Source organism: Trachemys scripta, chromosome 7 (genome assembly GCF_013100865.1).
Source record: "Trachemys scripta elegans isolate TJP31775 chromosome 7, CAS_Tse_1.0, whole genome shotgun sequence".
Classification (NCBI taxonomy): Eukaryota; Metazoa; Chordata; order Testudines; family Emydidae; genus Trachemys; species Trachemys scripta.
The window spans coordinates 72,372,780-72,399,734 of NC_048304.1; the positions used below are offsets into that span (position 1 = coordinate 72,372,780).

Genomic DNA, 26,955 nt, shown 5'->3' on the forward strand with positions numbered 1-26,955 from the left:
CCGGGGGCGCAGGGTCCGGAGGCATGGGGGCTGCCCAAAGCCCGAGCGCTACCGGCTTCACAGTTTGCCGGGCAGCCTCCAGACCCTGCGTCCCCGGCTGGGCGCTTCCCCTCCCGGGCTCCAGCTGTGCTGGGGAAGCGCTGGCCGGGGGCGCAGGGTCTGGGGGCTGCCCGGCAAACCATGAAGCCGGTAGCGCTCGGGCAGCCCTTTTCACATGGCTGGGAGTGGGAGGGGGCGGAGTTGGGGCGGGGCGTGGGAAATGGGCGGGGCCAGGGCCCCGTGGAGGGTCCTCTTTTTTTTATTTGTTAAATATGGTAACCCTAATAGCAGGGAACTTGGCCCAGCACCGGCCACAGGCTTTTCAGCCAGAGCTAGGGTGACCAGACAGCAAGTGTGAAAAATCAGGACGGGGATGGCGGGTAATAGGAACCTATACAAGAAAAAGACCCAAAAATCAGGACCGTCCCTATAAAACCGGGACATCTGGTCTCCGTAGCCTGAGCAAGGACTCCTTGCCCTCATTCAAAATGGCTGTCGCTGCTGGCTGACTTTACCACATTCAAGATGGCTGCTAATAGCTAGATATGCCCTCTTGCAAGATGGCTGCTAACGCCCCAGATCCTGTCAATGGTTCTCTCGCTCCCAGGCAAGATGTCTTCCAGAAACTTCCACGGCCGAATTAAAGATGGCTTCTTTGCCCTTATTCAATATGGGGGCAGGTACCTTCGCTGCCCAAAACTGCTGCTGAGCGCGGCGTAGCCAACGGCAGTGTCCCGTTTTAAGATCACGTGAGAAGAGCGAGCCACTCAGCTTTGCTGTGGACGTCATCACACGTAACTTGGCTCGTGACGCACAATTTGTGCTCGCACATCAGGGATACGGCATAGAGCGCAGTGGCGGTGCGTAGCCTGGGCGTTGGGAAGGTGAGGGGGGTCTCGGAGCCGGCTGTTGGGTTCGCTCTCCCGCTCGGCCCGCGTCCTGTGATCTTCTCCCGTCTGCTCGGGCCCCGCTATCGGAGCCAGGGAGCGCGCTGCGGGGGAGCTGTGCCTCCTGCTCCGCCGGCCGGGTACCGGAGCGCCGTGGGGGAGGGGGGAGCACGAAGGGCCCTGGGGGTTGACGGGGGAGCTGTCACTCTTGCTGTGGGGGGAGGGCCCTGGGGGAGCTGCCCCTCTTGCTGTATGTGGGGTGCAGGGTCCTGGGGAGAGGGAAATGCCTAGGGAGTTCCCATGGGATGCAGTGAACTATTTGGCCAAAGTGGGAGGGAGACTTTTCTCTAAAATAAGAGTAATTCTGGGGTAGGAATGACAGTGGGGGAGAGACCCCCATTCCCAGGTATGGAACAATAACTCACTCCCTTATTTCTTGTGACCTTAGCACTACTGCCCCACCCCGAATATGCACTCAGCCTTCTGGGGGATGTGGTTTGTGGTCCAAATAAGCAGGTTGGGGGGAGTGTGCTGAACAGAGATTTGTCTTTTCAGATTGTACATCTCATCATTTCAGAACCCTCTCCACCTAAAAACAGGCTGGCCAGTTTCTTGTTTATATTATTTTGGGTAACTGATGGTATAAATCATTTAATGCACATTAAAGACTCACATTTCTAGTTATAACTTGTATTTTTCTCTTTAATTAGAGGCTCATGAAACCAAGATTTATCCCAATATTGTGTGGTACATTTATTTTCTCAAATGACTGTCAATGGCAATCCATGTATGGCAAATGACAGTAAAAGCCTAACCCTTACATATCTTTGATAAGTTTTCACTGGCCATATATGTAATACTATTTAAGCTACTAATAAGATATTGTGATGCTCTGTGAGAGTTAGGTATTTATGCCCATGTGAGAGATGGATAAATTGAAATACAAAGAGGTTATGACTTGCTCGTAACAAGTTGGTGGCAGTTTGGGAACAGAATCTAGGGGTACATCTACACTACAGCGGGGAGTCGATTTAAGATACGCAAATTCAGCTACGTGAATAGCATAGCTGAATTCGACGTATTGCAGCCGACTTACCCCGTTGAGAGGACAGCGGCAAAATCGACTTCTGCGGCTTTTTGTTGGCGGCACCTCCGCTGGTGGAGTTAGAGCGCCAATTCGGGGATCGATTGTCGCGTCCCAACGGGACGCAATAAATCGATCCCCGAGAGGTCGATTTCTACCCGCCGATTCAGGCGGGTAGTATAGACCAGACCTCAGAGTCTTGACTCAGTCTGTAGGTTTAGTTGATCCCATCGTTATTTAAGAAGTGTACTAGCAAGGCTTCTGTGTAAAGAGGTCTTCTGGATTAGAACTTGTGATGTCACGCAGTGATGACCAAACTGTTTTCTTGCCTCATGTTCTTTCATAAAAGATGATCTGCAACGTTGCTAGGATTTGTTTCATTCTGTGGATAACCTGCCCAACTTCTGCTCAAGGTTTTAATACATAAGACTTTTGAGAGCAAGTCTGTTTTGAAAATTAATTAAAAGCTGTAAATAAGCTTTAAAATTCTTTAAAATAATGTGTCTGACAAAGTGGGTATTCACCCACAAAAGCTTATGCTCCAATACATCTGTTAGTCTTAAAAGTGCCACAGGACTCTGTTGCTTTTTGAAATTCTGAAAATTTGTCATAAATTTCATCACTTATCAACCTTTCAGAGAATGTAGTAACACAAAAACCAAAAGATTCTCTACTGATTTCTAGAAAAAACCCTCTTTGTAACCGTGGCATTTCATAACTGAGCTACAAAACAAAGTGAATTTTTTTTTCTTTAGCAATTCTTTGTACATCTGGTTTACTTTCTCCTTTTGAAATTGACTCATTTATATTATGGTAGTGCATGAGGCCTCAATCATGATTAGGGCTCCACGGTGCTGGGCATTGTATAAACAAAGATCTGGTGTCTGTCCCAAAGATAGGTTTCAGAGTAGCACTGTCCCAAAGATCTTACTCTAAGGGCTAGTAGAAAATTTCAGTTAAATTCTAAAAAATAGCTGTGCCTGTTTTAATGTGCATAAATACAAATAAAATTGTTTTAGGAGCCTGAAAAGAGGATTAAAACTGTGCTATGCATCCCTTTGTCGCTACATATAAATAAAAGCAAATTGGTGTCTATGAAAGTGTGATAGTGTATTAGTAGCTTAGTTTTATCTTTATAGAGAAAAGTCATACATATCTTTTGTATTGGAAGAAAATACTTCTAAGACTAGAAAAAGCAGTGTTTGTGAAAATAAGTTGGTAGTACTAGTAGAGCATACAGTAGGTTGACGGTTGTAAATAAAATAAAACCGGATTTGTCTTGTATAGGTTCTTTAATCTGTGACCCTGGTGGAGTATTAAGATGAAGTTAGTTAATTGTGTTTTTAAAATTATGTAAAAAGAGCTTGCTGGTGGTGGGGTTGTACTACACATCACTTCGGTGCCCTTAAGTTAAGGTGATATTTTGATTAGTAGTCCATGTACATGATAGTCTTGGGTAGTGCATTCTATTTCCAGAATTTAGGGTGGGGTGAATGTTTAGCAGGAGGTTAGTTTATTTCTTAACACCACAAGGTCTCAAACCTGCATTTGGACTGCCATTAAAGTTATGAGCACACACAAGATTGTTCAGATAAGTTAGAGGAAGAGAAACCTTCCCTCTTCTCTGGTGAGCATGTGGTATGATTCAAAATTCTGGCATGGGAAGTCAAATCTTTGACTTTCTAGACTAAAGGGTGTGCTGTTAAACTCACCTGTATCTGTACTGGCTGTATTTAACTCCAGAACATCTCATGTAGTGGCTCGGTTCTTTTTTTTTTTTTATAGTACTTGATGATAAATAAAACTTTTTTTGTTACATAACTGGCAAATAATCTTACTGCTTTATTTGTGCTTTTTGTGATACAGTAACCAAATACTAAAGCATCTCTTCTCATGCCATTACAGGAATACTCCATTATTAAATAAAAAACAGCAACCATGCTGGCGGCAAGATTAGCCTGTTTATGGACACTGCCACGCCAGAGTCTCCGTCCTGCACTTACACAGACCTTCCCAGCTTTGAGGAATTCCAGCATAAAAGCAAATCGGTGGATCTTGCAACCTAACCAGGTAAGGTAGCTTGTTTTAATTTGATAAGAATTTTGTACAAAAGGTGTCAAATTAGACCATTGAGACAATTTCCATGTTTATTAAAAGACGCATTTTGGTGCAGATGAAAATGTAAGTGAGGTAACTGAAATGGAAGGCCCAACTTAATGGGCCGACAGCGCTTCAACATTTTACTGAAGCAGCAACCTGACAAAAAGGTTATTTAACAGTGGCCCAAAGATGTACAATGAATATTTTGCTCTAATTGGGACTCGCTTATTAGAAATCTTGGCTCAGAAGACTAGAATGGAGTTGTATTTCTTGAATTGTCTGCACAGATTCCCATTTAAATGTCATGTGCATCTTGAGCATCCATACTCAAAACTCTTGAACAGCAGCAATCATTGGAGATGTGCTCAGACCTTGCCTGTCCTTATGTTTCTCTCCCTCCTCTCACCCTATGCAATTCAAGGACTTATAAGAGAGCATACTCCTCCCGCCACTCAATTCCCACTGCAGATGACAAGCAAGAACTCTACAGCAGGGGTCAGCAACCTATGGCATGCGTGCCAAAGATGGCACGCGAGCTGATTTCTAATGGCACGCTGCTGCTTGCTGGGGTCCTGGCCACCACTCCCCCATTCCCCCCGCCCCACTGCAGGCAGCAGTGTGCCATTAAAAATCCTGCCCGGCCCGCTCTTCTCCTCCCCTCCCGCCGGCATTTGCACATGCTTTGCTGACCTCTGTTACTTCCGGCGGGAGGTTGTGTTTCGGGTTAGCGTGTCTGGGAAGCGGCCCCGCTGGCGGGGGCAGGAAGAGGGACCCGGCAACACAGGAGTTGCAGCACCTGCGAGGCCTGTAAGTGGGGAAGGGTCTTGGGTCCCAGCTGTGCCATGAGCCCGCCCACCCCGAGCACGGCCAGCCCCGCTCCCTGGACTCAGGCAGGCTGCCCCGGAGTTGGAGCCCCGGTGCCGGGATGAGCTCAGCTCTGTACTGGGGCAGGCCATGTCCCACAGCCCGAGCCCGGGGGCTGTGGCTCGCTGCCTGCTGGACTCTGGGAACAGCTGGGTTGCGCCTCTTTCCCCACCCTAGGTCACTGGACCCCAGTCCCCTCCGGCATTGAGGGCAGAACCCAGGAGTCCGGAGCCCTAGTCTCCGTCTGCTCCCCATCCCCTCAAACAACTAGAGCCCAGCTGGAAACCTAGGAATCAGAGTCCTCGCTCCCAGCACTCCTCCCCCGAGCGTCAGACACCAGCCCCTTCCCAGAGCCCAGGAGTCCCAACTCCCACCCCGCTCCCCGCCCTACCCCCGCTCATGCTCCCAGCCCCCTGCCCTGACCTCTGTACCCCCCCCACAATCCCAGCCCTGACTCCAGCCCCCCCACACATACCCAGCCCACACACACCCCATGTCCTGACTCTTGTGCCCCCCACATCACCTCCTCCACCCTGAGCAACAAATGGGAGCTCCTGCACCCCCCCCCCCACACACACACATTCCCACCTGCACCCCTCGCACCAAATGGGAGCTGCCTAGATAAGCACTCAAGACCCAAACCACCTGCCCCAACCCTGAGCCCCCTCCTTCATTCTAGCTTCTGACCACACCCTACACCCCAACCCTCAGCCTGCTCCTTCACCCCAGCCCTGTGCTCAGTGCACTCCCATCCTCAGCTCAGTGCAGAGACAGAGGAAGAAAATGCCCTAAAACCAGGGAGAAGGTAGGTACCCACTCTATGTGGGCAGGGCCGGGACCCCAGACCAGCAGCGGGCTGACTTGCTCATTTAAGTCATCTCTGACATCAAACCATGCTTCTCTGATAAGGTCTCGTGTCGTCCAGTAGTAAATGTATTCTCTCTCTCTTGTCTTGGGGATGAAAGTGTTCCTCCTTGTTGCTCTGTGTGCAGATCATTCACCAAACACGCGCATCAAGCTTGGATAAACCCCCTCAGATCTCTCATGTTAGTGGTGTGACAGGTTTGATCACAGAAACCCCCTTGGGACTGATGTGCTGAGACTACCTCTGAGCCGGTTTTCCCTGCCAGCTTGGGACTTCAGAACCCTGCCTTGTTGTGCCAGACATGCTAGCCTGCTGCAAACACAGACTCAGGTCTGAACCACGTCCCCAAAGCTGCAAACTTAACTGAAAACAGCTTAAGAAGTGCTCCTGTCTCCAGCATCCAGTTCCCAATGGGATCCAAACCCCAAATAAATCCGTTTTACTCTGTAAAAGCTTATACAGGGTGAACTCATAAATTGTCTGCCCTCTATAACACTATTAGAGAGAGATGCACAGTCATTCGCTCCTCCAGGTATTAATTACTTATTCTGGGCTAATTAATAAGCAAAAGTGATTTTATTAACTTTAAAAAGTAGAATTTAAGTGGTTCCAAGTAGTAACAGACAGAACAAAATATTTTACCAAGCAAAATAAAACACAACAGGCAAGTCTAAGCCTAATACATTAAGAAACTGATTACAGATGAAAACTCACCCCCAGAGATGTTCCAAGAAGCTTCTTTCACAGATTGAACTCCTTCATGTCTTAAGTGGTGTCTGGGAAGGCCTTGTCCTCTGACACTGATCTCTTGGGAAAGCCTGCACGAATTTCTCAGTCTCATTCTGCCACTACACTGGAAACTTGCAGTTGTGTTATAGCAGTGGTGGCTCAAGATGTTAGAGACAAGGTGAGTGAGGTAATAGCTTTTTTTGGACCAACAGAAGTTATTACCTTCCTCACTCAACTTTTCTCTCTACTACATGGGAAACACTAGTGTAGACAGGAATCAGGCATATTTACCATTGTTGCTGGAGTAGACTTAGAAACAACTCCATTTTAAAATTCTTTCACCTGTCTGTATCACCAGGGGAGTTGCTTCCCCACACCCACGCCCACCCCACAAAAATTGCAGAGTGGGTTTTAAAGAAAACTGGGTTGAGGAAAGTTTGTCTGATTGTTTGCTTTGTGCTTAGTGTTTTTGTCTCCCAGATTTTTATTCTGGTACTTTCATGAGCCCTAAAGTCCAAGTTATTTCAACTAAATTCTAAATATTCTTTTGTGCACTTTGGGTTTGTTTTGTAGATTGTGTACAACAGTGCATCTTCTGTACTATATCATTGTAAGTTGCGTTTAAAAAAAAAAAAAAATTGATGTTAAATTCTGTTCTAATAGCTATCAGCATTTAAGAAGTGCTGTATATGTTGCTCTCACAACTATAGTTAAAAAGTTTCTAGGGTCAGCTTTGACTACCACTCCATTCCTTATGTTTTCTAAATCTGTGTTGAAACACTCCTGCAGAATATTTTAATTTCCTAAGTCCTTACAGCCCATATTTAGGAACACATCTGCATATGCAGATTAATAAAGAAAGCCAAGAGCGCAGTGGCTTCAGATTTCCAGGGGATGTTTTAACGAGTGAGAGCCAAGGATCATAGAAATCATAACATAATTTTGATTTGCTTGTATTTCAAAAGTTTGTTGGCATTCATCTTAAGTCTTTTCTCTTAGATCTTCCCTGCCATAAAACCTTAATTTATGGGCGCTAAATTCTACTCTTGCCCTTCAGAGTAGAGTTAAGGATTCAAGTTGTACAATGTGAGGAAAGTTGGAGTGTTGCTATAACTGCTTCACCCAAAACTGTGATCAGTTTGAGTTCAGTCTCCATGCCTTTCAGTCTGGCCTGTTTACAAGCACATAGGCAGCAAATATTTACCTTTATTTATGCAAAGCCAAAAAACAGTATGTTCTGGCCACTTACAGCGCCAGTGGGTGAGGTGGGAGGGTATTTGAGCTTTTTCTCGGAATAAAATCATGCTGTCTGCTCTGCCAGTATTCATATATTAAGATACAATTGATACTTTTGTAATTTCTATAATTTAGTGTAGTCAGCTGTCTACTCAGTTGTTAGAGTATTGCACAATTGGTTTAAGAGGATAATGACACCTGAGTTAGAAGGGATCAGTTGTATTTAAATAACTCCTTTTTTTACTTATACTGTTATCTTGCTATTAATTGAAACAGAGAGTTTGCCATTAATCTGTAGGTACTACTTGTAAATATGTAAATCTTTATTGTTCTAGGATCTATTTAACTGTCTTTCCTTTCTATCTGCTCATAACAGGGGTATGCCTCCAAAGCAAAAATGGGTGTGCGGCGTGGAAGAACTGGCAAAGAAATTAAAGAAGCAGCCTTTGAGCCAGCATTGGAAACTGCATTTAAAGGTGAATAACCATTCTACTCAAGTATTCAGAATGTTTGAACACCAACTGTAAAGCTTATTTCAAAGAAATCAGTTTAAAATCCTGGATCATTCTGACTTACTATAGAGTTTGACTAAGCCTTTGAAAACAAATGTCTGAAAAATGGGTTTCTTCACTTCTCTGCAACATTTGATATTGCTAATACCTCCAGTAGCCATGGAGCAATTTGAGTTGTTCATAGTCATAACTATTGTGAAGTACATGGAAATTCCTGAACTTGAAGACCTTCTCTGTCATTCATATGTCAAGTAGTAAGTTTCTTAAAAAGTTAAACATATTTTTCAGAAGCAGAGATCTATTTTTATGCGTAGGATTCATATTTCTATGGCCTTGCAGCATCCCTGAGGTATTGCCTCTATTTTATAGATGGGTAATCGAAGGCAAAATGGTTGTGACTTTCCCGAATTTGTATAGTGAGTCAGTGACAGAATTCACATCTCCTGATACTCTAGTATTAGTGTGGGATTGGGGCTTGGGGGGTGACGGAAGGCAGGAAGATAAACTGAGCTCTGGTTCCAGGGTCTGCTCGTTAGCTAATCAGTTACTTTGAGCTTGTATAATTTCAAAATATAATTCTTTGGTACTGAATTGGCAAGGTTTTAAACAATCACCTCATGTGACTAAAGAGAACTGGGCCAAATTGAGCCCTGGTGTAAACAAGTACAGTTCAATTGAAATCACTGGAATTGGTGCCAGTTTACAGTACAATAAATTTAGTGGCAATTTATGGCTGTTAGTGACAATTGACTCTCTTAGATCAGCTTGAGGATTGAAGTCCCTTTTTTTAATGGAAATTAACCATTCTCTACATCCAAAGAAGTGTTATCTTCTATTCTAAGAGTGAATGTTTGTCTTGATACCATTAGTATTGTGCAGCATAGCTACTGAAAGATCAGTCTTCCTGTGTTTGTAGTTAGTAAGAAGCATACAATGCTTTTGAATTTAATCTGCTGGCATAATGTACACAACACAGACGCCAAATGTGCTGACTTTACATATTCAAGAAGTTCAAAGCTCTGCTTTTCTAAATATGGATTTGCCAGATAGACCACAAAGGGGTTACTGTTGAGTAGCACATCTAGTCCAGTACACACATACCTGGGTTTGTTTTATGTCAAATCTTCTTTTTCATAAAACTTCCTTGAAAGAGACTACAGTTTTTCCAATAAAAACAAACCATGCAACTGGAAATATCAACAGTTGCTACTTCTCATCTTTATTAGACAGTTATCCTTTACAGCAGTGTCAGTAACGTCCAATTTCAGGTCTTTCTGATTGACAACAATTATAATAAATTTTTACCCATGAGAGCAGGTTTAGAAGGCAACATCAAGAGGGGAGGGCAAAAGGGTAAGAGACCTGAAAGGCCTGATTTTTTTTTTTTTTTTTTTTTTCCTCCTGTTTTTAATGAAGAAACTTACCTAGATGATAGGCACGTATCTCTAACCAATTGGTGGGTGACATTATTCTTGTTGTTTTCATTCTTTGTTTTTATTCCACTTACAGTATAGTCTTAGAAATGGCTGCCTCCTGTTGATAAACTTAAAATATGTAACATTTATTTACTGATCCATGTAGCTAGCTAACTGTAGTTTGAAGCTACATCATGTAGCAATACAAGAGAATTTGATATTCAGAGGGCATCTTTGTTCCTCTCTGAACTTAGTTTCATGGAAGAGAAACAATCAGTGTGGATGAAAAGTTGCTATAAAATGATAGGCTAACAGGTAAAGTTTTTATTTGGACATTAAGAATAAAGAGTTTTTATAAATCTTGAGGTTTTTCCCTTCCTTATCAGTTGTTGTTTACATAATGAAACAACAAATTAGAAAACTGTTCTACTCGATCCCATGACAAAACACTTGCAGGAATATCAATACTTTTTTCTGTTTTGCAGTGGACCAGATGGGAAGATGGATTGTTGCTGGAGGGGCTGCTGTTGGTCTTGGAGCTCTATGTTATTATGGAATGGGAATGTCAAATGAAATTGGAGCCATTGAAAAAGCTGTGTGAGCAAAATATCACGCTTATTATTTCAAATCAAGGCTAAATCAGTTGAAACTCACCCTTATTTACATGCAAGTTTCTCTCCCAACCAGTCTCCTTCTGTGCATGCATACTTTTTATGACTTTAAACTAAAAAGAAAAATGCTAGTTTCTTGCAGAAAGCATTGATTTTTATATATAAACCTGAAAACAAATTTTGTTAAAGCTTTGGGTTTAAATGCAATTTGGCTCACTACTGCTATAAATATCCCACTTCCTATCTTGCAAATACTATGAACTTTGAAGTATTTTTGCCTCCTCTCAAATGGTATATATATATTCTTGTCTGGGGAATGTCATGAGTTAAAATGTAGGTGGATGTTCTAACTTCTGTGAAAGTGTTAGTTAAATCCACATTATCTAGGGTTCCTCTGAGACCCTGTTCAGAAAGCAAAAATAGCTTCTGGAATTCACCAAGAGCTGTAAGAAATGTAAACATTGTAAGCAGGTCATAATTGTTCCCTATCTACCTGTCTCTTGTAAACACTAACTTACAAAAAGTTCTTACTAGGTTCATAACGGAAAGAGATAGGGAAGAAGTGATATTCAAAGCTCCATGCATTCGTGCTTCAAGTGACATCTCACTTTAGCATCCTATTGTGCCAATCTTCTAATACAATTGACAACCTTCTCTGTTAACATTCAAATAACTGTCATTCATTTACCACCCTTTAAGATGAATGGGGAAAAGTTTGCACTTCCGAGATGTTTTCGGGTTGTCTGCGGACTTCTGGGGAAAATAGTAACTTTGTAAAATGGAATGTGGCAGAAAACATGCATAATCTTTATTAAATGTCACTAACTGGTGGGAATTCTGTCTTCGTAGAATCTGTTCTTTAAACATAGTAATACAAAAGCTTTTCGTGTCTAGGGTTATTTCTAGGTTATTCCTTATCTCAAAACATAGCATGTATGTCATAATACATTGCTCTGGTGACTTAGCAACTTGTGACCATATCATTAAATTAAATTACAATTGTTAGTACATATACTATGGGTTTTTCCTTTTAGACTGTTTTAAAACCTATAATATGCTTATTCACACCACTCTCTTGCCTTTTAAATAGTGATAGAGTAAGATGGAGACATGAGTGAAAGGAACGCACACAGGAAATGTTTACAATAGACCAGTTTTACTAGCATTATTTATAGTAGAATGTCATCCCATACTTAACTAGCATAGTTCCATGGCAACAACATAACTTTGTGCATGGTGGAAAAAGAAGTTAACAAATTAAGACCTAAAACATGATATATTTCATGACAAATGTCTCTAAACTGAATGTTGTATGCCACTGTAAGATGGATCTCATTAGTCTTAAATATTTATAACAGTTTGATTGTATCAGAACTAAGAATAAGTGGTGAGATCAATTAAAACATGAAAAAATAGCAACATAACTGTTCATAATTTCATCTCTTTCAGTATTTGGCCTCAGTATGTGAAAGACCGAATCCGTTCTACCTACATGTACTTTGCAGGAAGTGTTGGTTTGACAGCATTGTCTGCTGTAGCAGTCAGCAGATCTCCTGCACTCATGAGCCTCATGATGAGGGGTTCTTGGCTGGTAAGGTTAAATGGGCTTTCTCTTTAATCACCAGAAAGATTAGTGTTAAGAAAACCATGTTTTGAAGTAGAGCTTGGAATCTTAGGAGGTGAAACTTTATGGGGTGTGTCTAGTTGTCTTAAAACTGCCCCAACAGTACAGGGTTACATAATTCTTTGAATAAGGCGCATCTACAAACTTCTGGTCATTGATGTGGGGGGGGAGGGGAAGAGACAAGAAACTTCCCCCTACATGAACTAGTGCAGGGGTTGTCAATAGGCAGACCACAAGCCAAATCCGGACCTGCCATTTGAACAGACACAGATATCTTTTTTTTTTTATGTACTTGTTGTTGTTGGGGTTTTTTAATTATTTAATTATTTTCTCTGGAGTCTGGATCTTGATTATACCTCGTCCAAGAAATTTGGACGTTGACAAAAAAAAAATTGACTACCCCTGCTCTAGTGTGTGTGGTTTTTTAAAAAAACAAAACAAAACAAAAAAAAAACAGACTGACAGGAGCTTGCTACCTGAAAGCAATTAGAGCTCAGTGGTCTCACTGTTCAATCTCCTCTTAAGTGTGTCTCAGTAGGTAAGCTAAATACTAGTGGTGTCTGGAAAAATTCTGAAGAAACATTTTTGTTATATAATTGATCAAAATTGAAATGTTTCATGGAGATGGTTTGGCATCAGTTAACTTCCACCAGAACACTGGCAGGCTGAAGGGGAGCTTGGGAACTCTAGCTGAGCCAGGAGCCTTGAAATTTGGGAGCTGGCACTTCCAAGCTCCATGTTTTTCTTCAACCAACCAGAGACCTTGGAAATCCTGGTAGCTGTGAAATTGACATGATGATCAGTTTGGTTGTTGCTCACCACTGAATTTCACTGGTGAAACTCGCCAGACTCTTGGTAAGCGGACAAGTATCTGGGGAGCATATTTTTTTTGGCAATGCCATGTCTAAATGTTTCCAAAACAATATAGTGGGATTTCAGTTCTGCAAAAACTTTTGAATTTTTTCTTTTGGTCCTGATTGAAGATAAAAATTTTGTGAACGCTCAAATTTTCACATAACTGAAATTCAGTTTTCTAGGCAGCTCTACTGAAGACCCCAATAAAACTGAAATCTTACTTTAATATGCTGCAGTCTCTCACAAACCTAACAGGAATATTTGAAACAAGCTTGTAGAGGTAAATCCTATGTTTAAACTAACCGGTATGATTTACTTAGGTATTCATAATTTTACAAGTGGCTCCCCTTTTAGGTAACTGGATTTATGGATAACCTCAGACTTAAACTGAACAAGATCAATTTCTCATGGTTAGATGGTTTAACAGCATAAAATAGTAAAAGCTGAAAATAGACTCTGCTTTAAACACTCTTTAATAGCTATTTTAAAGTAACTTAAACACTTAATGCTAACAAATCGAGTAGTGGTAAAGTGTCATAACTAAACCTTCAGTTCTTTCTTTATCTTAGCTAAAACATTCATAGCTTAGTTATAGTTAAACTGTGGCTAATTTACAATACATAACTTGGCAATAAGAATGGTGATAAGATTAAACTAATTTTACTCCACAAAGTGCTGAATGTGGTTTAAAATAAAACATTTTGTTTCAGAAATATCGCTACGGGCACATTATGTACAGTAGAGGGAGCTATTGCTAATTATCTAATCCTAGTAAAAGATGGCTTTATGAAGAACATCAAAGAATCCTAACTAAACATACATATTTAAACTTAAACATAAGTTCATTTTCTGTTTGAATTTAGGTATATTTGCATGTCAAGAGCCTAATGTGTGCTAGATAATATTACTTGTTAAAATAGTCTATTGTGGTCATGTAAAAGTTTCTTCAGCTGGTCATATTGAACAGTTAAGCATAGTTTAAAGTTGGTGAAATCGTAAAGCTGTGGCTTCTGGTATGAAACTGACCTATTGCATCAGACTTGACTTATCTGATCAGACTGATGTCCTCAAAGGCTGCGTAAACCTGCCAGTGGCCAATAGCTAACTGTTCAAAGGCAGGTCATATGACTTGCTGCTGCCAAAACAATGCCTAGCTTGCCTGCGCATAAATTGATCAGCGACATGCACAACTATGAATATGGTATTTGGCTTACTGAGGCCAGGCTTGTTAATTTATCCATTTGCATCTACATATGCTCTGTGGTTGTCCAGCCATCTCCTTTGGAAATCTTGTGTATGCATGTCTCCTGCTTGTTCCTCCCTGTGAACATACACACTAGCATTTGTAGGTGTATGACTATCTGAAAATTTAGTATTAAAATGACATCTGTACCAGATTCTGCAAATCTGTTTATCAATTGTGCATAATATAGTGATGACATTTAGGTCCAAATTTTCAAATGTTCATGCTGGTGTAAATTCTGCTCCTGGGAGAATTCCGCACCACTGCGCAATGCAGAATTTCACAGAATTTCCTGTTTACTCCGCAGAATTTCTGGCTGCCTCTAGGGGTCGCTGGACTCTGCAAAGCCCAGCTCACAGTGAGCGTGCCTAGCCTAGTGGGGCTGGAGGCTGCATGCTTTTTGATTCTCATTCTCCTGGGGATGGGAGAGGGTGTGGGAGATCCAGCCAACTCTGGCAAATGGTGAGGAAGGGGTGGGCTGCACCAGCAGGACAGTAAAGAAGTTAGGGTAGTAATGGCTTTGGAGTGCTGGTGCCTGCGCCAGGGGGTGCCCCATGACTGGGCTCTGGAGGGAGGACGCTGGTGGCTGGGCTCTGGGGGGCCCCCACAGCTCTCTCCAGCACTCTCCTGCCCCCAGTGGAACTGGGTTTTAGTAGGGGTGTCTTTAACACTCCTGGGGGGAATCTTTTTTTTGCTCTTGTCTGTATTGCTGACATGTTGACAGGTATTTTGAAACAAATTACCAAAATAATTGAAACTGGAGTGATTATATTGTGGTGTTTTGACAAAATATGCGGAATTTTAAAATGTGTGCAGAATTTTTAATTTTTTGGTGCAGAATTCCCCCAGAGTAAAATTCTAATGAATGTGTGCATACATGAGGCGGGGAGAGCAGGAGACATGCATTAAAAAGGGTGGCTGGGTATCCGCAGAGCACATGTGCTAAAAAGGGTAAATGTAGATAATTGGACAAAGTAGAAGGCATAGCTATAGATAGCCATGTTTCGTCTATTTACAGAATTGCACTAAGGTCCATTTAGGCATGTCCTAGAGATGTAGTTTTGGCAAGAGCAAACCAGAAGTAGCAGCTAATGGTCTCAGTCAACCATCTATTAGCTGTTAGGCCACACACTCCTGTTCAAGCAGGAAGCAGCTAGACTGAGCAAGAGGAGAGAGACATATGGTTTGGAAACAAATGGGAGCAGGGACAGATGGTATTTGGATGGGGCTTGGGGAGAAAGCATGTACAAGGAACAAGCAGCAATGCTTAAATATTTTAAGTAAATGAAAGGTCGTAAGTGGGGATACAGTGAACCATCAGGGGACACCTTTGGAATCTTCCAGTTAGTTGCTTCCTCTATGTGTGTGTGTTGTGTTGTGTTGGTGTTTTTTTTTTTTTTTTTTGTTACCTGGCATGTCTTGTACTGGGCAGCTTTAGACACATAGCACCAATTGGTATACCTCTTGGCTTGGACAGTCCTAAGATTTCCTGGGTAAAAAATGCATTGACTTCATTGGGGTCTTACTAGAGTAAGGACTGCTGGATTTGGGCTACTGTGTGACGTTTAGCTGGGTACTTCTGAGTTAATTGTGCTTTTACTCAACTATGTGTGCAGCTTTCTGCTCTTGAATGTTTGAGAGATATTTGTGCATAGGAGTACTATTGACATTTAGGCTAGTAAAAGGAATTAATATAAACTAAGATTTCAGAGGCAGAGTAGAGAAGTTTGTACATCTCAGTGTGCTCTTGAATTCTTATATGGTAATTCTTTATATTACAGGCAATAGGTGCAAGTTTTGCAGCTATGATTGGTGCTGGGATGCTGGTTAGATCAATATCCTATGAAGGTAATCCTGGGGCTAAACACCTTGCCTGGATGCTTCATGCAGGTAGGTGCATTTAATTTTCTATGTGACCGTATCTCAGCTACTTAACGTGAAATATTATGTCTGTGGTTTTCCTGAAGATAAGCCTACTTCTGAAGGAAAACAAGTTCTTAGTCTCCCAAAACTTTAATGAAATATCTATTGCTTTTGGGAAGCTGTAACTTCCTTTTAGCTCCTTTCATTCCTGTTCACAGCACCTTCTGTGTGGCTGTTAATGAAATATTCTTTTAAAGTATCTTTCTTACGTTGGCTGGGGCTTATGGGTGAGTTCTGGAGATGTCTTTTTTGCCCCAAGTACATTGTGCAGCATTCAGCTACTTAGACATCCATGTTCTCTTAAATATAAATTGATTAATAACAGATCCTCTGTAAGGTTGGTGTGGCTATTGGTATTGGTATTTGCCGGGCATTTTCTCTCTTGCTAATATTCATTAAAGGGTACTGGGGATATCTAGATTCTGCAAGCATGCCTTTCCACTTGAGGAACCCTTACCCTCTATTCATTGTACTCAGCTGCCACAGAACAGCCAAGGCCCTCTGATTCAATCTAACCATTTCTCAAACCTGTTCACCTTAATAGAAGCAGAACCTGCCCCCCCATGATGGTTAAGTAAAAATTGAAGGCCTGGTGACATCCCTGACTATATGAATGCACCAGACTTCATGATAGGATTCAGAAGGTACCTGAGCAGTTGAAAGTTAATAATTCAGATTGACCTTACCAGAGATCCTCCAAAGGTCTAAGTTTGGGGTGATTTCCTCTTCCCATCCTGTGCTTGACCAGTGAAATTACTGAGCTTCAGTTCGTTAGCTCACTAGGAATGTAGAAATTACTGGTCGGTTAGTGGTATGTTGCAGGTTATGTTGGAAGTCTTCATGACTAGTCAAAAGGCTGTTTTCAGCAGAGCATCTGCCGAAAGATTGTGATTATTTGCATTCATTATTAATAGAAAAAATGGTACAGTAATGTTTCCATGTTATTAAAAATTAACAATTACTTTAGACACATCATTGGTAATTGAGAAAGCAAAGCCATTCCTTTGTTGAAGGGATTTCCTTAAAAAAAAAATTGAAAGACGTTTCATAAAAAGGAATTTTATGAGCTCTCTTAAAAACATATTTTTTAAAATTTTAAAAGAATGACTCCAAAAGAAGTGTTCTGCTCCCTGTTGATTATTTCTTTGGGGGCCCTTTGAAAACACCCTTCAAAAGAGCAAATGTGCTCAGGCTTACCCCTTCTTCCACTTTTGCACATTGTTTCTCTATTTCTTACTGCCTTTGATTTCATTGTCAGAGTTGTTAATACAGGTAAAGCATATTCCTGAAGACCCTGGGGAAGGCTTTATTCCTTCCACAAAACAATGAAACTGACAGTACAAAAAGTACACTGAAATGAACAAACTAAATAATAGAAATAGTTTCTGCTCGACTCTTTTATAGTGATCTTATGAGTTATAATGGTAAGAACACTTAGGTGGAAATGTGGTTAGTCAAATCTGTGTCCCTTTAAAGAACTGTAATTTTTTTCTTCTGTGAAAATGCATGTTCAAATCAAACCTGCAATATATGCCACATTAGTACATGAAATTACTTGCCTCTTCTAGCTGTCTTTTCCGCTTACCTGCTGAATGATTGCTTTATAGTTAGCATGGCTTTATAAGTATCATACTGGTACTAACTGCCTCCTCAGCAGTCCTATATAATCAAATTGTATGAGTCAACATGCAGCAGATTATTTCTGCAGTTCTGATGTGAGCAAGTAAGGTGTCACTTAAATTATATTTTTTTGTGCAAATGAATGTACCATTAGTTTTGATCTATAATAGTTTAAAATTATAGTAACATGCAAATGCTTGAAGTAAGCCAGTCACACACCGTGTTGTCACAATATCATCAGTGAACCATCGGCTTTTCATGGATCAGTGGGAAGAGCAACACCAGTTACGTCCACTCCGATATGAGCTACCAGCTAGTTGCTATGTACCTTGTGTGCAATATTCATTCACTTTTGAATATAATGCAGCTTGTCTCCTGCAACTTGTTTGTTAATAAGGTCTGTCCTCTGAAGACCACCTTCTCTTAGGCAACAGAAGTGTCTCAGTAAAGGAATTGTACTGTTCACAGTATGTTATCAGGAAGAGCATTCATCCCCTTTCTCCTGATTTTTGTAACTTCTGAAAGGTTAGTATTGTATGACATATTAAATGTCCACACGCTCAATTCACTATCAGGGTGGACATTGAAAACCCAGTGTTTCTGAAACACTTTCAGTGTAAGAAGATATGGTTGACGAACTTCACTCATATCAAGCAGATTTTTAACTTTGAGTACAAATCTGATAAAGAATCACACATGTCTCACTGAAAAAGTTTTAACTGGTTCAAGTGACACTACTTACTTTCAAAGCTGTTTCCATTAGAAACCTTAATGCTCAGTTTGCAGTTATCTGTGGATTTCAGAAATGCTAATGTGGGGGTTTTGCATATGCATAACTACTGTGTTTACTAGCTTGTATAGGACCTAGTATGGTGCTTAAGATTATAAGATTTGACATACACCGCTACCTCGATATAATGCGACCCGATATAACACAAATTCAGATATAACATTGTAAAGCAGTGCTCCGGGGGGGGTGAGGCTGCGCACTCTGGTGGATCAAAGCAAGTTCAATATAACACGGTTTCATCTATAACGCAGTAAGATTTTTTTTTTTGGCCCCCAAGGACAGCGTTATATTGAGGTAGAAATGTACCAAGTCAAGTTGCTGTAGAGGTGGGCCAAATCCTTATTATACACAGTGCTATATTTGGGAAGAGGGATTCCTTTCTGATGCATGTTACTCGTTTTTTTACCGTGAAGCATGTGACTTGATTGCATAGCTGTTCCTAATGTCAAGAATTCTTTCCTTTTTTTCAAAATACAGCTGCAACTCCAGCTTCATGTGAAAATGCATTCCATAGGCTGACTGTACTGTCTGAAGCATTTATTAGTTCAAGATATACTTATTGCTGACTTTGAACAGGCCTTGTAATTGTCATCAGCCAGCATAAAGACTGCTCATTTTTCTGAACTGTCCTTCATAATTAAATGAATGGTAGCACATTTCATCTAAGTTTTGTGGCATTGTACTGAATATTTTCTGCCAAATTCTGCATTGGCTTTTCTTCTTTGCGCAAACCCATTGAACTCAATAAGATTGAATAGAGCGTAAATCAATACAGAGTCTGGCCTATTGACTCAGTTATGTGGCTGAAAAATACCCTCTTGGGATAGGTCATTTATCTTCAGCCATTCAATATATACAGCATTGAACATAACTAAATTTCCAAACTTGCTTGTCTTTTTCTTCACTTAGGTGTTATGGGTGCAGTGGTGGCTCCCTTGACCTTGTTGGGTGGTCCTCTGCTAATCAGAGCTGCCTGGTACACAGCAGGAATTGTAGGAGGTCTCTCAACTGTGGCCATGTGTGCACCAAGTGAAAAGTTTCTGAACATGGGAGGACCACTGGGAGTAGGCCTTGGCCTTGTTCTTGCTTCATCAATTGGTAAATAAAATACTGTTTTGATGTTTGACTTCTAAGTGTCTAAAACCGAGCTCACCTAATTATACAGTATCTTTAATACAGTGAGACTGGCCCTGACTGAGAAAGGTACACCCAAAAGTACCTGGTTAGATAGTATTTGCAGGAGCTGTTATCTTCATAGATTCTAAAGCCAAGAGGGACCACAGTGATTATCTAGCCTGACCTGGATAATAGCAGAGGCCATAGAACTTCCCTAAAATAATTTCTAGAGCATATCTTTTAGGAAAAACTTCCAATCTTTATTTAATAATTCAGTGGTGGAGAATCCACCATGATCCTTGGTAAATTGTTCCAATCGTTAACTCTCACTGTTTTTGAATTTATACCTAATTTCCAGTCTGGATTTATCTAGCTTCAGCTTCCAGCCATTGGATTGTGTTATACTTTCTTCTGCTAGACTGAAGAGCCCATTGTTAAGTACACCTCTACCCCGATATAATGCGGTCCGATATAACCCGAATTCGGATATAACGCAGTAAAGCAGCGCTCCAGGGGATGGGGCTGCTTTACTTCATTATATCCGAATTTGTGTTACCGCAAGCGGTTCCTCTCCGTCCGCCCGTTACTTGCTGCGGCCCTCCCCGGGGTCCCCCGCCTCAGCTCATCTCCGCTCCACCTCCTCCCACGAGTGCACTGCAGCTCCGCTTCTCCTCCCTCCCAGGCTTGCTGCACCAATCAGCTGTTTGGCGCAGCAAGCCTGGGAGGGAGGAGAAGCGGAGGTGTGGTGCGCTCGTGGGAGGAGGCGGAATGGAGATTAGCTGGGGCGGGGAGGCCCCAGGGAGGGCCGCAGCAAGTAACGGGGCACGCAGAGGAACTGCTTCTCGCTCCAGCTCATCTCTGCCGCCTCCACTTTGCTTCTCCCCTCCCACCCCCCTTTCCAGGCTTGCCAGGCCAAACTGCTGTTTGGCGCAGCAAGCCCAGAAGGGAGGGAGGGAGAAGCGGAGCGGCAGCGGCGCACTCAGGGAGGAGGCAGAGCAGAGGTGAGCTGGGGCGGGGAGCGGTTTCTCTCCCTACCCCGATATAACGCAGTCTCACCTATGACATGGTGAGACTTTTTTTTTAAAGTCTAGGCTAAAAATCCATCTGGTTAAAGTTTCAGTAAACTGTAACACAGCAAAAAACTGCAATGGTGTCTTTTGGTAATAAATATTAAAATTGGCAGGTTAAATGTGACTCAGATTTGCTACTGAATATTTTTTCTGTATATTCTTTTTGAAACACATGTTAGAATTGCTCTGTGAAATGGTCTGACATAGAAGTTTCATATGAAAATAACACCAATTAGGTGGGTTTTGTTTCGCTCTCTAGGTAAAAAGATACTTTAAAGAAACTTGTAAGAAGCTTACAAGTTCTAACTGTTTAAATTTAACTTAAGGCTAGACATTTAAGAATTCAAAAGTCACAAAATGTTGAAGGAGGGTTGCATGCGTGCCCCATTGTACTTATGCATTATGGTACAGTCTAATAATGTAAAAAATATTTTAGATCATACAATATTACGGCTGTCGATTAATTGCAGTTAACTCACACAGTTAACTAAAAAAAATTAATCGCACTGAATAGAATACAAATTGAAATTTATTAAATATTTTTGGATGTTTTTCTAAATCAGGGATCAGCATCCTTTGGCACGTGGCTCGCTAGGGTAAGCTCCCTGGCGTGCCGGGCCGGTTTGCTTACCTTCCGCGTCTGCAGGTTCGGTTGATCGAGGCTCCCACTGGCTGCGGTTCGCCATTCCAGGCCAATGGGGGTGGCGGGAAGTGGTGGCCAGCACATCCCTTGGCCCACGCCGCTTCCCGCAGTCCCCATTGGCCTGGGACGGCGAACCCAGCCGGTAGGAGCTGCGATCAGCCAAACCTGCGGACACTGCAGGTAAACAAACTTACCCTGGCGAGTCGCGTGCCAAAGGCTGCCGATCCCTGTTCTACATTTTCAAATATATTGATTTCTATTACAACACAGAATACAAAGTGTACAGTGCTCACTTTATATTTTTATTACAAATATTTGCACTGTAAAAATGATAAAAGAAATAGTATTTTTCAGTTCACCTCATACAAGTATTGTAGTGCAATCTCTTTATCCTGAAAGTGTAACTTACAGATGTAGATTTTTATCATTTCATAACTGCACTCAAAAACAAAACAATGTAAAACTTTAGAGCATACAGGTCCACTTGGTCCCACTTCTTCGGCCAATCGCTAAAACAAACAAGTTTGTTTACATTTATGGGAGATACTGCTACCTGCTTTTTATTTACAATGTTACCTGAAAGTGAGAACAGGCACTTTTGTAGCTGGTATTGCAAGGTATTTACGTGCCAGTATGCTACACATTTATATGCCCCTTTATGCTTCGGCCACCATTCCAGAGGACATGCTTCCATGCTGATGATGCGCGTTTAAAAAAAATAATGCATTAATTACATTTGTGACTGAACTCCTTGGAAGAATTGTATTTCTCCTGTTCTGTTTTACCTGTATTATGCCATATTTCATGTTATAGCAGTCTCGGATGATGACCCAGCACATGTTCATTTTAAGAACATTTTCACAGCAGATTTGACAAAACACAAAGATACCAATGTGAGATTTCTAAATATAGTTACAGCACTCAACACAAGGTTTAAGAATCTGAAGTGCCATCCAAAATCTGAGAGGAATGAGGTGTGGCATATGCTTTCAGGAAGTCTTAAAAGAGCAGCACTCCGATGTGGAAACTAGAACCTGAACCACCAAAAAAGAAAATGAACCTTCTCCTCAAGGCATCTGACTCAGATGATCCACTTTGCTTTGGATCGTTATTGAGCAGAACCTGTCGCTAGTATGGCTGATGTCCTCTGGAATGGTGGTTGAAGCATGAAGGGACACATGAATCTTTAGCACATCTAGCCCGTAAATATCTTGTAACACTAGCTACAACAGTGCTATGTAAACCCCTGTTCTCACTTTCAGGTGACATTGTAAACAAGAAGCAGACAGCATTATCTCCTGCAAATTGTAACCAAACTTGTTTGTTTAAGCAATTGGTTGAACAAAAAGGAGGACTGAGTGGACTTATAGGCTCTAAAGTTTTACGTTGTTTTATTTTTAAATGCACTTATATTTTTGTATATAAGTTTACATTTGTAAGTTCAACTTTCATGATAGAGATTGCACTACAGATTTTTATTAGGTGAATTGGAAAATACTGTTTGGTTTTTTACAGTGCAATATTTATTCAAAAATAAAGCACTGTACACTTTGTATTCTGTGTTGTAATTGAAATCAATATATTTGAAAATGTAGAAAATATCAAAAAATATTTAAATGGTATTGTGGTGGTGTTTAACAGCATGATTAATCGCACACTTAATTTTTTTAATCATGCGACAGTCCTATACAGTACTCTTCTGCAATTTTGAATAAATGTCACATCTCTTACTATGGTGTACATGTATGCTAGAATCCATGAAAATAGCTGGCATATAAGTGCCATGAATGACATGAGCACTCTTGCAGGATGGTCCTTTCATGCTCCTACATTATAAATCATGCTAGTCCTCAAATAATTAAGACTGTAACAAAGCATATACACAAAGAAGGGGCTTGCTTTTAACACCCTTTTTTGCACACTTATTCCAGGATCTATGTTCCTGCCTCCTACCTCGGCATTTGGAGCAGGCCTCTATTCTGTAGCAGTTTATGGTGGATTGATCCTCTTCGGCATGTTCCTGCTGTACGATACACAAAAAGTTATCAAACGTGCAGAGACACACCCAGAGTCCATATATGGAGTAGCAAAGTATGACCCCATCAACTCGTAAGTATTATCCTGGTGTCAACACTGATCTGATTTTAAGACTGTTTTAACTGATTATGTCCCTTCAAACAATGCAGTAGTGTAAAAAGAAAATTTACCTGCTGTCCTGCAGATATTGGAGAGAAATTCACTTTGGGATATTAAACCTCACTTTACACTAAAATGCACTAGATTATAGCCACATCGTTTTCCAAATACAATATGAAAATAGTTAATGGGGATAAAACTATTACTGAAAAATACCTATTTTTAAAACTACAGAAGCATGACTAAATACTACATGTGATGCCAAAACAGAGGTCGGTTTTTTTCCTTTTTATGTACATCTCTCAACCAATGTAAGTTGTGTTTTTTTGTTTTTGTTTTTTTTTCCTAACAGTTTTTCTGTGTGGATGGGGGAAATTCTTTGTACTTGCTTTCTGAAAGACTTTCAGCTCACATTCTTAATCTGTTCAAACAAAGCAATTTTAGTTGCGTTGTAAGCTGTAAAATATCTTAGTTTATATAATATGTAATCTTTTGTCATTGTAAATTAGTAAAACTTTTATGTCCACTGTAGCTAATAGTAATATAATGATTAGTTGTCCTCAATAAGAGCCAAATCTTATAATAGGCTAACCTTCTCACTTTGTAAAGGTCTCTCTTCACTCAGTTATATTTTTGAGTTGGAAAGGCATATTTCTGTTACCCTTTTGAGCTAAGCTCAGTATTTACTTTTATGTAAATAACTGACTCTAAAAGAAAAGGGATTTGGGGGATAAGCTGTTGGGAGGAAGAAAAAAGGAATCTACCCAACATTGTTCAAAACTTTGTTCCAAATCCTGGTCCCACTGAACTTTAGTGGTAGCTTAGTTGTTTTGGGCCAAATCCTAGTTCCAATATGTTTTTTAACTACAAGTGTAATGTCCCATGACAAGTTACTGTGCATTTTTACCCATCTATAGCTTATTGCTTAACACATGTGGTTGTCATTCTAGTTTCCAGAATGTGATTTTAAACAAATGTAAATAAGAGCTATATGTCATAACTGAAGTCTTAGTGGCAAATTAGTCAATTTCTGCTTGTAATGATTACACAGTTCACTTCAGAAAAACAAGATTCACATACACAATGTAGTATCTTAAAAAACAAGTTGAGTGAGACACTCAGGTCCTCAACCTCATTTTTAAAATTTCCTAATGTGTTGAATTGACATTGAGTAACTAAATGTTGCTTATAACATTGCTTATAGTAAATTAAACTAACTGGCTTTCTGTGTTTTGTTTTTTTTTTTTGTTTTTTTTTTAAGGTGTCTGGGCATTTACATGGATACACTGAACATCTTTATCCGGGTGGCCACCATGCTTGCCACTGGTGGGAGTAGTAGGAAAAAGTGAATTAAGATTTTTCTTTGCAACCATCTGATAGTTCACCGAACTCTGTCAGCTTAGTGCATATGCCTAGTAAATATGAGTCTGGTGTACAAGCAGCTTTCATGTATAAGTCAGAAGTTTGAAGCACTTCAGCATTATTAAGGTGTTTCAGTACAACATGAATCTCATGGATAAGTTTCCCAGTTCTTATGTGAACAGGTCAAATTTGGATTACAGTGCAAACACTTGTACATAATTTGTGATATCTTAATGGGAAAGAAATATATTATAGTAAATTGTATTCTAAACTTAAGTAAACAAAACTAGATCAGTCTGCTTCTCTGAAAGGTTTGACAACATATTATTCTGTAACTATCACTTTTTGCATCTACTGTAATTGCATAGTAAAAAGAAACTGATCTCCAAAATGAGGGATCAAGTGTACAGAAAGGGGCAGAAGATAACTCAAGAGACCGATATTGGAATATGGAACCTTGTTGTGATTAAACTGAAAGTGGTATTGTCTGAGAGCTGTTGCTGCTATTTGATGGCCTTTGGGTGACCTACATGAAAGGAATTAGAGCCCTATCTACTAGAACTTAACTTAATCTATCACAATTCGTGCCCTTGTAACATCTCAACTGAAATTTTAGAAAGGATTAAGGTGAGCACAGAGAAATACAAAGGCCTTGAAAAGGCAATGCGACCCTTATGGAATGGTGGGCAGTGGTAAAGAAGCTTGTGCTCTTACTACATCTATTTGTCCTGTGGGTAAATAGAACTTCAGCACCTTTCCTGAATATACTTGAAAAATTAGCGTTTAATGTGGCTGTAATGTTTCCAACATCCTTCATGTTCATTAGCTATATCTATGTCTTTGCACTGAGAAGTTAAACTTTGGGAACATCAAACTATTGAAGTGTTGGTTCCAGAACCAAAAAATACGTAGGCTATAATGTGTGTTTTTGGCCAATAAAACCACTATACTGAAATCAACTAAGTTATTTTTGGTGATGGCCTCCTGAGGTCTGAGCTCAGTGACCAGTCCCACTCTAAAATTTGCTTAATGATGGTGCTGGAACAAAGGGAAGTGAACTCTATTCTGCTTTTTTCACCTGTCCTCCAGGCCCCAAAACTAAATGCTATATACTTTCAAGTGCTTTTGCCTGTAATCATTTGACTCCTCTTCCCAAATTGCTGCCATACAACTGGTATTTTCTTTACCATATTTAACAAAAATACCCCACTAACATTAATGGTGAATTTCTACAACTATATTTCATTGTTTGTTCTAGTACCATACTTTGGTTTGCCAAATACAAGTATTATAAGCTGGGATAACAGGTAAACCTGTGAAAATATTGGGCACAAGCTATTGTTGGCAATCCTTAAAATTAAATGAGGCCTATGTAACTGCTGCTGTACTCAATCTAGTTACCAGTCCTGGCAAAGATCAAATCAGAAATTGAGAAACTCATCTTATCCTTTAATGTGCTATGCTTGTATACTGATTTCTGAAACAATAAAGTCCAAGACCAACAGTTCATTGGTCTCTTATTTATCCTTTCAAATAATGTTTATACTGTAGTACATTACTTCGTAAGGGCACTGTAACTTCATCTTCCTCCTTCCCCACAGTTCTTCCTCTTTATAAGAGAATTAAATGAACAGTGCCTACTCCTTGTGTGGAGTGTCTGCATAATTGTTTGCAGTGGAATCCACAATGCTATTTTTTCCATCAGTTAGATGCATTTTCTTCTCAAATAACACTATAGACAAGGACAAAACTCTGTAGAATAAATGCTAGTATCTTTAACTCATGGTGTAAAGAAGTTTTTTCTTACCCTGTGGAACTACAGGGCATAACTTGTGGTGTCACAAAATTTGAGAAGTGCTAAGCAACCTTTAACTAGACAGGACTACCAGCTTCACCTGTAATAAGGAACAATGCCCAACTGTCCCTGGTACTCCAGATGACTGTGTTTGGGGGGAGAGCAGTGGCTTGTCAGGAAGAATTTTGTCACATTCCTTTTTGCCTCAGTAGATTGCATTGCAAAATCTTTTACAGTAGGTACCATTCTTAGAGCACATCTACACTTATCTCCGGAGCAATCGATCCAGCAGGGGTCGATTTTATCGTGTCTAGTGAAGACGCGATAAATCAACCACCGAGCGCCCGCCTGTCAACTCTGGTACTCCTGTTATACCAATAGAATAAAAACCAGCAGGATCTTATTGAGAGGGATAAGGCAAAGATGCCCCATTTCT

At 40.7% G+C, this 26,955-nt stretch overlaps 1 protein-coding gene across 3 annotated transcripts; it reads left to right on the forward strand.

Moving 5' to 3' along the window:
* Positions 1-774: 774 nt before the first annotated feature.
* GHITM (growth hormone inducible transmembrane protein) lies at positions 775-26,231 on the forward strand. Of its 3 annotated transcripts, none has more exons than XM_034776131.1 (9): positions 775-899; positions 3,916-4,080; positions 8,181-8,280; positions 10,217-10,328; positions 11,792-11,933; positions 15,846-15,954; positions 19,307-19,495; positions 23,158-23,335; positions 24,624-26,231. In XM_034776131.1, the coding sequence occupies exons 2-9, from the start codon at positions 3,949-3,951 to the stop codon at positions 24,709-24,711; spliced, it is 1,050 nt and encodes a 349-aa protein (XP_034632022.1). In that variant the 5' UTR covers positions 775-899; positions 3,916-3,948; the 3' UTR covers positions 24,712-26,231. The 3 variants fall into 3 exon arrangements, with proteins under 3 accessions (XP_034632022.1, XP_034632021.1, XP_034632024.1); XM_034776130.1 differs by having other exon boundaries at positions 807-923; XM_034776133.1 differs by lacking the exon at positions 775-899 and adding an exon at positions 945-1,066.
* Positions 26,232-26,955: the final 724 nt, after the last annotated feature.

Excerpts from the sequence above, each read along its gene's own strand:
- GHITM (XM_034776131.1), top strand. The coding sequence starts at position 3,949 with ATGCTGGCGGCAAGATTAGCCTGTTTATGGACACTGCCACGCCAGAGT. Across the intron at positions 11,934-15,845 it reads TGATGAGGGGTTCTTGGCTG|GCAATAGGTGCAAGTTTTGC; the intron begins GTAAGGTTAAAT and ends TTTATATTACAG. Across the intron at positions 15,955-19,306 it reads TGCCTGGATGCTTCATGCAG|GTGTTATGGGTGCAGTGGTG; the intron begins GTAGGTGCATTT and ends TTCTTCACTTAG.